We start from the raw sequence: 11,735 nt of genomic DNA, 5'->3' as shown, positions 1-11,735 counted from the left end.
TGTGAACAGCAATGGGATGTAACTGGATAACGTGGCAAGTAGGGAGCTACTGTATCAGAAATACATAGTGTTCTGTAACATAATCTACCCATGTACTCTGTCCTGTGTACATGCACCACTAATGTAATATAGTTCTTTCAGTGATTGAGCTTCATGGTCATTTTCAGACTGTTCTAAGGATTCTCATGACCATGAGGACAGTAAAGTCAGTGGCAGATGTTCTACTGTCCTTCTGACTAACCCCAACCAAGAACATTACACTTCCCCAGCAGCTTTGAACTTGGGCTCAGAAACTTCCTCCTTACCTGCTCTAGAAAGCCACTACCAAATGACTGGTCACAGGAGAAGGGAGCCTAGTGTGATGACCAAATGCCCTGCTTGCCTCAAGTGTGGCTTGCCTGCCAAGTCATATTGGGTGTTAACAATGGTACTTCCTAAAGAAAACCAACTCTTGCCTGGAAGAAATAGTATTTTTGACTATCAGTGTAAGGAAATATTACTGGTATTATGCTAAGAATCTATTTTGTGATATGACCCTGACCTGTAAAAGTACAAAGAAGAAATAATGTACAGTCAAAGTTTCAAATTCCATTCAGAAGACAGCGAATGGTCCCAAAGACCAGCATCAACGAGAAGCATGCCAGGAATACATAGTCCTATGTCACACATAGACTCATCACACTGGAATCAACACTTTAGGAAGACACTACCAGGAATGCAAGATTTGGCCCGAGGCAATTTGTCCCACTGATCTTTCTTCCTAAATTCAGGTAAGGGCCCTGAAACATATTCTTCCCCAGGAATCAATGGACCTTGGCATAGAAAACATACTTTTCGCCAGTACTAGAAACAATATTCCTCTTAGGTTTCCTGTGCCCTTTATATCTTAGTCTGTATCTACACCTACATCTTCATCTACCTATTTGTGTACACACACACATCTGGGTGTACATTTGTGTGTCAATGACTGCATGTCTGTGTATAGGGTGCACAGTGCGATGTATATGTGAAGGATGGAAGTAAGTCTTGCCTGTTTTTTTTTTTTTTTTTTTTTTTTTTTTGAACCAGGTTTTACACTGGGCTTTGGGTCTTGCTGATTAACAGTTTTGTTAGGCAGAAGCTGGAGGGATCCTCAGCTGGATTTGCATCTCCGGTGTGGGAATGTGCACGGCTGCTGAGGATTGACCAAGGGTGCTCATTCTTGCACAGCAGACAGGGCTACCTTCTCAGTGCATGTTTTGCTTTCTGACAGAACAATGACATTTCTTCACTTCAAGTTCATTTGAAAAGTCACTTTAACTACTAGAACAGATGAAACTAAAACAAAAAGGAAGTCTCCCTAGACTTTATTTATACTATAATGAGCATCAATAAGTTGATATATATTGAGTGCCAATGGTGTCCTATTGTTATTTCCTTCAGTCAAATAAAAACTAGTTGTAATTTAAAAAACAAAGCAAACAAGCAAACAAAACCCCACAACTTCTCCAGCAAAACAATGCATGTGCTAAAATAAACAATTCAGTTCTAAGAGGCACCATTACCTTTTATTTTAATTTTAGGTAGGACTGAGAATTGTCTCAAAAACTTCACTTCTGAATTTCAGTATAGATTGAGTAACACATTTGAGAAAAATGTTCTACCCTTTAATGTGTTAAATGACAGTTTTAAAATTCAAACAATGATTCATTTATATGCCTGGTATCAACAGCTAGCCTACACTCTTTGGTTCAAACAGGTTGTAATCATCAAATCCTACCTGCTACAAAATATGCAAAATCACCAAAATGGATGATTCTGATCTAGGCTAGGCGTTTTTTCTCCCCTTTTCCCTAATTGTTAAGAGAGAAAAAAAAAGATATGAGGACTTTAGTTTGCTGTAGTTCAGTAAGGCACCATTGAAAAGGTAATCATGAGGAATGGTGAGGACTCATCCTGATGAAGTTAGTCCTGGAAAAAGGCTGTGCTTTCAAATGTGTGGCCCTGTCTGCTCTCACTGCTAACGACTCTCCGATGACCCCGTCCATAATATTGATGCTGTTAAAGCCGCCAGAGCTGGGGAGTAAGGGAGTGTACAAGAAGCTCAGCTTTACTGCCTCATGCATAGAACTTGAGCAATTGAACGTGTACATTATTCTTTTTCAGCAATGATTGCTTGCTTAATAAATGAGATGCCAAGCAGATTTTTATGTTTATAAAATATATGCAAATGAAATAAAAGCATCATTTTAGAAAGAAATGGCTTTTAAAAATTGGTGTATAAAAACCATTATAGTATAATTCTAAGAAATATGAATATATCAAAATTGTAGTCTGACTTATTAGGACAAATGCAAATACAATTTATAGATTTGGTGAATTTTTAAAAGATATATAAAAACAAAAGTGAAAATCTGCAAAAGCCTTTCCAAAATTCAGTTTATTTCTTTTTCCTTGGAAAGCTCAATTTAGAATGTTTAAATATGTATGAGATATGCTAATACTTTGTTAATAATTCAAATAATCTATTGAAAACAAGTCTATACTTGATTTAACATAGGGTAGCAGAGGTCTCCTGAGTCCTTAGCCACATGAACTATTTCAATTATGTGTTATGGTAAATCTATGGAATATTTCTAATGTAAATCATGGACATTATTTCTTTAAGTCTCCTCCTAAAGAGGACTTTTTCAACAAAAATTACTAATCACAAAGTTAGGCAGTGGTCCAATGTTGCATCAAAAATATGTAAATTGGTACCATGGAGATCTACCAGCTCTCCCTGAGACAAAGATTTACCTAGCACCGAAACTCCGCCCACATGGTTAGTGGCCCTCTATGGTTTAGACCACTTGCAGATGTGTTTTAGCCAGACAGTGAGGTTACTGATTGACTGTGGTTACTGGCCTGAGGTAAGTTGTGTGTTTAGTTTTTACTAAGTCTTGAGTTCCAAACTGGTATCTTTTTAAACGAAGTTTCACACTCTGTATTCTAAAGTTATACTGCTGGAAAGTTTGCCACTTTTGAAATGTACCCCTCATATATCAATGTGAAGAATGAAGTTATGATGAATTATAGGATTTATCTTGGGGTTACTCTGAGGGTACTATTAGTTAAAACACTCCCTCTTCACATTTCAGTTAGACCAGTGTGGTCTCACTGACCTTTTGTGAAAACCATTGGCTGAGGATCTTCCCTGTTCAGTGAGCAGCCACGAGCCCACATATGGCCACAGAACACTTGAAATGTGGCTAGTGCTACTGAGGAAATGAATCATAAATTTCACCGAGTGCTATTTTGTCTCAATGTGAAGAACCCTATGCGGCTAGCGGTTGACACAGAAGAAGTGGCAGATGTAGATAGTGACATTTTAATGAATTAATCAAATTTGAAAATTTCATATAGGATACTGTATTTATATTATTCCTCTCCTTCTTTTCTTTTCTCTAACTCATCCTATGACACCCTCTTCCTTGTAAAATTTACTGCAAATTGTGTGTGGGAGGTGAATATATGTTGTGTGTCCTAAGCACAGGATGGGAAGGGGCAGGGTCAACTGAATTACAAGCAAAGGCAGAAGGGAAATAAACGACAGGGCCACCTGGCCTGGTGAGCCACTTTCAGAACTAAGAGCTCTTGAGGTACATTGGTCATATTCGCACTTCACAGGTTCCATGGCATGTAGCACACAGCAGGAATTCAACAAATCTGTGTTAGGTGAATGATTGAAGAAATGGAAATCTAGAAACTACTTAAGTCAGTATACAGGCTTTTCCTGCTAAGTACTTGTGTATAAGTACATGCAGAGTATTTTATAAATCTCTATTTTATAACTAGAAGTTATACTGGTTTGGCTGTAATAGAGGGTCAAGTGAAATCGTTTTCACATTTTACACCAAATCTCAAATTCTGTAATACTTCTTTGTAAAGAGGTTCTAATTCTACTTCTTTTGCATTTCTTCAACAACAAGTTGTACTGGCTGATCTTAAGTCCTCTCCAAGAGCACTTAGACTGTGTATAACCTTCCAGTAGTACTATGAGGCAACAAAGGTTAAAAGCTATTTTAAGGCCTTCTGAGTCCCAATTTAGGCCTTAACACTTACTGCACTTAATGGGCAAGGAAACATTTCTTATGCAACAATGGCTTCTAGGTTATCTTTAAATCCAACAGGAATAGGGTGTCAGAAAATACAATTTCAGTTAAATTTTCCCTCTGTCTCTTTTTCACATTCACACACACACACACACACACACACACACTCACGAGAGAGAGAGAGAGAGAGAGAGAGAGAGAGAGAGAGAGAGAGAGAGAATCTTCTACTGATACATTTCTTGCTCCAGCATTTTTTTTAACATTTTGTTCCTACTTACACATTATAGCCCAACTTGTGGTCCTCACTGGATGACCATTCCACAGACCATCTGAATGGTGAGAGGCTCCGTTGGCCAGCTGCTAAGAACACCTACCCTTGGGCTTCATGTTTAGTAGACGTGGACATGGGGTGACAGTTAGTCTTGATCACTGTTACTCCACAGATCACTTGCACTATACTTCAGGACCCACATACTGTCATGTAGTGAGGTTGAACTGTTAGTGTCCATCACCTTCCTTTCAGTGGCTTATGTGGTATTTATGGGCTATTGCTCCTTTGTCTTCCAATTGTTCCCAAGCCGGATTTTGTAACTGTGTTTTACATCTTTCACAGGAATGCCTGCCCAATTCTGCCCAGAACACAGCATTATTGTCCTGGACACTAGCATCTACACCCTGCGGGCCATTCTCAAATATTCAACAAACCATTTTTCAGGAATACAGCCAGAGAGAAACTTCCACAGTTATGGGACAAGTGCTAACTGGGCAGTCCCTTTATACTACCTGAATTTCAGAGCCCTGTAAGCTAGCACTTGGGTAAATATCTAGTTATGTGCCACGGGGCCAAACAAAGTGGACTTTCTTCAAAGGAATGATTTTAAAGGCAATAGCTGTTTTTGTTTCTTTTTTAAACAATGGATTACAATTTTAACACATTTACTAAATCTGGCATATTTATATAGTGTATCTAAACAGATATTCAAGCTGCATTATGATACAATGGAGGAAAAAAACCCCTATTTCAGCCTATCTGTTAAGCCTTTGTGTGTCTCTGTGCCATTGTAACAGTAGTGCTAATTATCAAGCAAAGACATGGTAATTACACAGAGCTTTCTGCTAAAAGGAGAAATCTCTTTTCAACACCCACGCACTGAGACTTTCCTGTGACCCTATAACTCTACTCTGGTGTGGCCCAGGAATCTGCACTCCAGTCTCTATGCTAGCAATCATAACATTCTCTCTGCCCCCAACCTTTTCTTCCTGCAAGTAAACTGTTTGTAGAGGCTTAAGGGAGAGAGGTAATGGTCCAAATGGGAAATGTAAAACTAATGACCCTTTATGGAACATATTATGCTCCTCATTAAACTTACTCAGTTAAATGTATTCCATTAAATTAAAATAAATAAGATTCAAAATTTTACCCAGGAGTAGTAAACTATCTCCACTTTAAGCTTTCTGTTAGACCTATTCTAAAAGAGAATTCTCCCAGCTGCAAATTCTTAGTACCTACTGTAATTGATATATCACTACAACAACTTGAAACCTAGTGTGTCTAATTACTTGAGGGAACATGTCATCTATATATACTTTCCACTCAAATTTTTTACCTCAAGAACTCTTATTTCAATGTTCCATATTTTTAAAAGTGGTATATATGATAGTGATATAATTTTTTTTTTCTGTTTGAGACTCTGCCTTACACTTTTCTCCATCAACTGTTATATCTAAGACGGAGGATGGCTGAATTATGAGGAATGTTACAGAAACGATCAACCTGGGCACACTTACAATGTGTTACAGTTACTTATTGTATCCACTCAAAATATTGAGACCCAAACTCTAGATTTTTCCAGAGAGTTAGAACCCTAGAGCGATTCAGAGCTTTGATATAGTGATATCAAATGTAAGATAATGGAGCTAGAGCTTTACTGTGTGTCTTCAATGTTTCTTTCTATAAATTATATTGTCACAGAAGGTTTTCAAAGTTTTGTGAAGAATTAGAATTGAGACTCAGAGTATCTCTTATGCATAGAAGCTGTACCCACTGATTGTAATCTTCAAGCCTCCTTTATTTTTTCAGATGAGAAACCTTCAGCTGGAGAGAAAGCCATCGTCATACTTACCATGATACTGCAAATCTCTGACTTTTGACCCACTGTTCATATCAGAGCCTTTTAAAAAAATCTAACTCTCAGATGTGCATCTATACAAGACTATAAAAATATCATATAGACGGTGAAATTTGAAGTCACCTTAAGACATAAAGCACCCTCCTCTGCAGAACTCCATATATAAATCTTCAAGATTTTAAACCTTGAAAGCAAAACTTAAAAGTAAACATAATTTTCTAATTCCTCTAATATAGCTCTATTGTTTCAGAGCATATGAAGGACTATATAGTCCAAGGACATCAAGTGCAATCAGATTTTAATTTAGTTTGTTATCTGGCATATTTGTTGTTATAGCTGTGGTATGAGATAAGGTTTGAAGCATACAGTACCCACACACAAAAGCCCTTGAAGCGTCACAACTAACTAGTTCCTTCATGTTTGGTTTAGCATTTTCAATATGTGGTCATGAAAAGACCTTTCCTAAAGGGCAGGTAAATTGTATTACCAGTCTTAAGTTTGAGGATCCCATCAAGTGCATGGCACAGACTACTAGCCAACATAAGCAAACATGACATGCTGTGACTTTTAACTGAAATTGTTTGTTTGTTCTTATTAGGCAAAGTGACAGAATGAAAATTTAAAACCAATAATTGCGATGCCTTCAAAAACTTCAAATAAAAGGAAAGAAATCAGAATTTGTCTTAAATAATTAATTATGAGAGAGGGTGTAATAAAAAGAAGGGTTTGTAGGAGTTTGTGTATTTGCTTGGAATTAGGGTTGGACCCTTTGGACAGAGGTCTATCTGTGAGAATGGTCTGGGCTCTGGAAATCCAACTGTGGACTTCATGATTCTGAACCATTTATTCTCTTCCAGCTCTGGGAAAGTCAGTGCAAATCTACTACTTGTCCCAAGAAAGGACAGGAAATGCAAAAATGAGGCAGAGAGAAAATTTCTCTTTTCCTTTTAGTGGGGGAGCCATTGCTCATAAGAAAGCACCATTTAAATAGGACACATGTTGAAAATACATTAGAAGGTTCACTGAGATTCTATGGCCCTTTATCCATCTGACTTCACGTGTATTAACAGTTTTCAATGCTATAATGATATCATTTTGAGGAAAAGCAGTATTTTTATAACTAGCTGTCTTTTCCAGAGAGAGAGAGACAGAGAGAGAGAGAGAGAGAGACAGAGAGAGAGAGACAGAGAGAGAGAGAGACAGAGAGACAGAGAGACAGAGAGAGAGAATGAGTTAGAAAGAGGTGACATACATAATAAGGTTCAAATGAGGTCACCTGAAAAAATGTTTTGATTCTGCTGGAGAAGCTGTTTTATACACTTAAAATGAATTGTAAGTATGGATGACACAGCACCTGGTCACAATTCCCAACTCACAGGTCCTGATACACAAGGGAGGATGGTGCTGACTCGTCCAAGAGGCAGCCATCGATCTGACCCTGGACCTTGATTTCTAGATCCCATATGGGTCATCACTTTGCCACTTTTGACTCTTCTTTTGGGAGGAGTAACCAGCATGTTGCAGCCATAGATGGGGTAAACGCCCCAAGCACAGGCACAGGACTAGGAGCGCAGGAAAAGCATGTATTGGGCCCACAGCAGAAAGCTCATAGTGTGCTTGCTCACCTCCACAATGTCTGAGTTTGTCCGGCTCTCGTGCGGCTCGTTGTACTCGGTGTACTTGAGCAACACCTTATCCATGTCAGTGCTGGCGTACTGGAACAGCTTGTTGGTGCTGTTGAAGATGATCAGTGCAATCTCACAGTCGCACAGCACGCTCAGCTCATAAGCCTTCTTCATCAATCCAAATTTCCTCTTCGTAAAAGTCACCTGGAAGAAGAACACCTTTTTAAAGACAAAAAACGTACTCGTATGTGGCGTATGTATTCACACTACTATTTTTTCCTTTGCAAAACAATGGTGTAGAGCTGCCAGAGTCTTGGGTGCTAACACATTCAAAGACAAAGCAAATGATCTGAACTGATTTCTGCCTACAATTTGAAAATGCGTGATTTGCTAGATAGTGGTAGACAGGGAAACTGGAGATGTAAGATTTAATTCAGGGCATTCAAATGAAGGTGACAGAAGAAACAATCTTGTTTCTTCGAAACTTTCAGCTTCTTCAACTTCAACATGTTTAACAGTTCTCCCAATTATAAAACTAGAGTTTGATTTGTCTTTTAATTACTTGAAGACTAGCCATGGCATTATAAACCTAATATTTTAGATCTGTGTTAAAACAACACACACACAAAACTGGTTACTCTTGTGCCACTTATTTGACAACCCTTGCAGCTTGTGGGTACAACTCTCAGCCAGTTTACTCTCTCTCTCTAGAAACTTGGCTGGGCACTGGGGAACTACTGGGGACTACTGGGAACTACTGGGGAACTTACTGTTAGGATTTTGGTTTCATTCTCCTGTTTCTGATTTTCTAAGGTCAGTAACTGCTATTTTTGAGCATTTTTCTTCTAGTCTAATCTATGACCAAGTCCCATAATCCCTTTCCTACAAATCCCACATTTGTCAGGTTCCCACTTGTCTACTTCCCAGGCAGCCCAACCATTCATATCCTTATCAAGTCACCCCGGGCAGCCCAGCAGCTTCCTGGCCTGGATGCTCTCCCTGCCTGGAATCATTGTCTCTTCTATTCATCTTATTCTGTGCACACGCTTTTCCAACAGGAACTGCCCCCTTAAGCTCCTGTTTCCAGTTCTGCATGCCCTTCACTCGCCAGTCGCAGTAAATGAACATATTCCACACTTGCAATTTCAGTGTTCTTTAAATGTTAGCTTGTCCTGGTCAATCCACCCAACAGCATGAACAACATTAACTACAAACCCATATATGGTCTGGTGTTTGCAAGCAAGCATTATGTACTGTATCATTCCAAGAAAAGACTTCCAAGACCTGTCCTAGCGTCTCACAGATTTAGTAGTAAGGCAGACTCTTGTATCAAAGGCTCAGAAACCTTTTAAATTACAACCGGCTTCCCCAACTAATGGCTGACAGTATCATGTGCTTAATTATTTATTATTTATTTATTTATTTTAAGAAATATATACATTTTTTGAGGCTCATACTTTGGAAGTCTGACTGGTTTATTTAGCATTTATTTTCTTTAAACACAATGGATCTTACACAGGGTAGTTAACTTCTTACTGCCACTTAATTGTAACTCTTAAATCTAGATCTCCATTCTTTTCTCTTTTTCCCCCCTTTGATTCCAGAAAACCATTGAATGATCTCCAGTGACTATCAAAAGCTCCAAACCCTAGCTCCAGTGTTCACTCTAAGATCTCCTTCTTCCATATTGCTCATCTTGTCAAAAGCTCAGCATCCCTACACGTGAGAACGAATAAAATGCGCGTCTCGGTGTCAGAAAGAGTCTCCAAACTGTTTGAGAATGCTGCTTTTCCTGGTGTGAGGAGAAGGATCAGCTATCTCAACTCACTGACTATCCTTCAGTGCACATAGTACTTTTACTGCAGCCCACATTAACCCAGATAATCTCTATTCAGATGTTATCTACATTTTAGTCTGGGCAACTTTGCTTCAAAGCAGCTATCACTGCCTTAGCATCTGTTGTTGTGGTGGTGGTGGTGGTTGTAGTGGTGGTGGTGGTGGTAGTGGTGATGGTTCTACTGCTTTTCTAAAGTGCTTTTGATAAAGTAAGCTAGCATTTTATTTTCATATCTGGCTATCATTTCTTCAGGAACTTTTATTCTCATTCACTCAGATGAACTATGACTATAAGGATGGGCTGAAGACTTTCTTATTGGAATCGATAAATAACTATTATTAATTATATTTAAGTATTCAAAATATATTTTAACATTTCTTCGAGATGCAATTTAAACATAAATCTAACTGCATACTTGTCTTATTTAGTGAAATAGGCTAAAATATATTAAATACAGAAGCTCTGATATGAAATAGTCACACATAAATGGAACCACTTTTAATCAGATTTCATGACCACAAACTGTAGGTGAAATGTCTCAGTTCAGTATGGTTTCTGCTGTACTCAAACCTCGGAATTTCGCACATTATAACACTCATCATCAAAGTATATGTAGGACAGGAATGTCACTAAATCCACTATTTGTGTTTACTCTTAGCTGCTTCTCAACTTTTTTGTAACCAAATAGGTTGCTGGATAATGCACACTTATTTAATAATACCTGTCAAAAAGTCAGTGCATATAGCTTCTTTTCATTAAAACTGCAATCTGAAAGGCTGACTGTATTAACGCAGTTAAGAAAATACCTTCAAACCCTATTCTTAATTGCTCTAAATTTAATTCTGTATTATGTTCCTATTCCTCATGCATACTCAAAATGTATTTTATAATGCTTTTTTATCATTGTTCATAGTTAGATAAAATTGTTTTTTAAGCATTAAGCTTTCCAAAGAGATCTGAGATATTACTCTTCATTTAAAATATGCCGCTCAGTGACAAAGATTGCAATTCAGAGCTCTTATGCTTAAATATAATAATGTAATGATTACATTTTTCATAATCTGACAATAGTTTATAATGGGGACAAGTCCATATTCCTATCTGAATAGCACACTTTGAACCTTAGGTGATACAGAACACTGCTTTTACAGAGGTTAAGTAAATGATGTTCTTTCCGGGTGTTTACTTCAATTGGGGTGCATTGAGAGAAGAATAAAGCCAGTATTATTTGAGTGGGCACTGTAATTCAACATCTAGTTTTCAGAATTAAAGAGGTTTTGTAAATACATTTGCATTAAAAGAAGAAATACACTGTAAGTACTGACCATTTTATCTTACCATTGAAGCTTTCCATAGCCCTACATGCAATGACGATGATGTATGAAGCTATTTCAATATTAGGTTTTATAATAACCCTAAATTTTAAGTACTAGCAAATGTACATACATCACATATTTTATGACAACCCTATTAAGGAGAGATGAGAAATTGAAGTTGGAATCTGAAATTGAAAAGAGTCATATTTGTTGAATACAGCTTTGTATAATCCAATTGTAAAGGAATTAATGAAAATCTTGTGAGAGACAGTTTTTCCTGAAGACTTTCTACACAACCAATGTTACGAGGTGCAACATCTACTGAGTATTTTTAAATCTTTTCCATGTAACTCACTTGTGCTGGATGCTATAGCTTCTATTACATAAAATACTATTTCTTTAGCTCATGTTATATCACTGTGGCTGGAGAAGAACATTATCCAATGCCTTAATGCTTAACAGAACCTTCTTTCTTAAGCACAACAGCCAGGATTGGATCAATACATCTCTTTCTCCCATCGTGCCTGATGATTTGGAGTGGCATTATTATCTAATTGTTGTACTTTAGCTTTTGTTTTCAGATCAAAACTGAAAAAGACTGAAAAATAAAAATGATGATAAATCAATTGAAGTGATTATGAACTAAAGCTTACTTTCCTGGAATTAATTCTTAGATTGTAGTTGGTCAGAATTGTTTGTGATGCTATGACCTTTCCCTTTCTTTGTGGCCATTAGCAGCCTCTCAGCAGGCAAGG

General features: G+C 37.6%; 1 protein-coding gene and 1 long non-coding RNA gene across 35 annotated transcripts in view; one reads left to right on the top strand and one right to left on the bottom strand.

Annotated features, from left to right (window-relative positions):
• Gm52043 overlaps positions 1-7,832 on the top strand; it is a 32,293-nt gene extending 24,461 nt beyond the window's left edge. Inside the window, exons 2-3 of the long non-coding RNA XR_003950628.1 lie at positions 597-770; positions 6,154-7,832. This is a non-coding gene — a long non-coding RNA (predicted gene, 52043). The remainder of the gene's footprint in view (positions 1-596; positions 771-6,153) is intronic.
• Positions 1-11,735, bottom strand: part of Mef2c (myocyte enhancer factor 2C) — a 163,063-nt gene that overhangs the window by 66,271 nt on the left and 85,057 nt on the right. For all 34 annotated transcript variants that reach the window (XM_006517123.3, NM_001347572.1, NM_001347564.1 and 31 more), the window contains one exon: positions 7,828-8,031. In XM_006517123.3, the coding sequence (XP_006517186.1) occupies positions 7,828-8,031 (204 nt within the window). The remainder of the gene's footprint in view (positions 1-7,827; positions 8,032-11,735) is intronic.

The sequence above is a fragment of the Mus musculus genome, chromosome 13 (genome assembly GCF_000001635.26).
Source record: "Mus musculus strain C57BL/6J chromosome 13, GRCm38.p6 C57BL/6J".
NCBI classification, from domain to species: Eukaryota; Metazoa; Chordata; class Mammalia; order Rodentia; family Muridae; genus Mus; species Mus musculus.
This window is presented reverse-complemented; position numbering and strand designations above follow the sequence as displayed.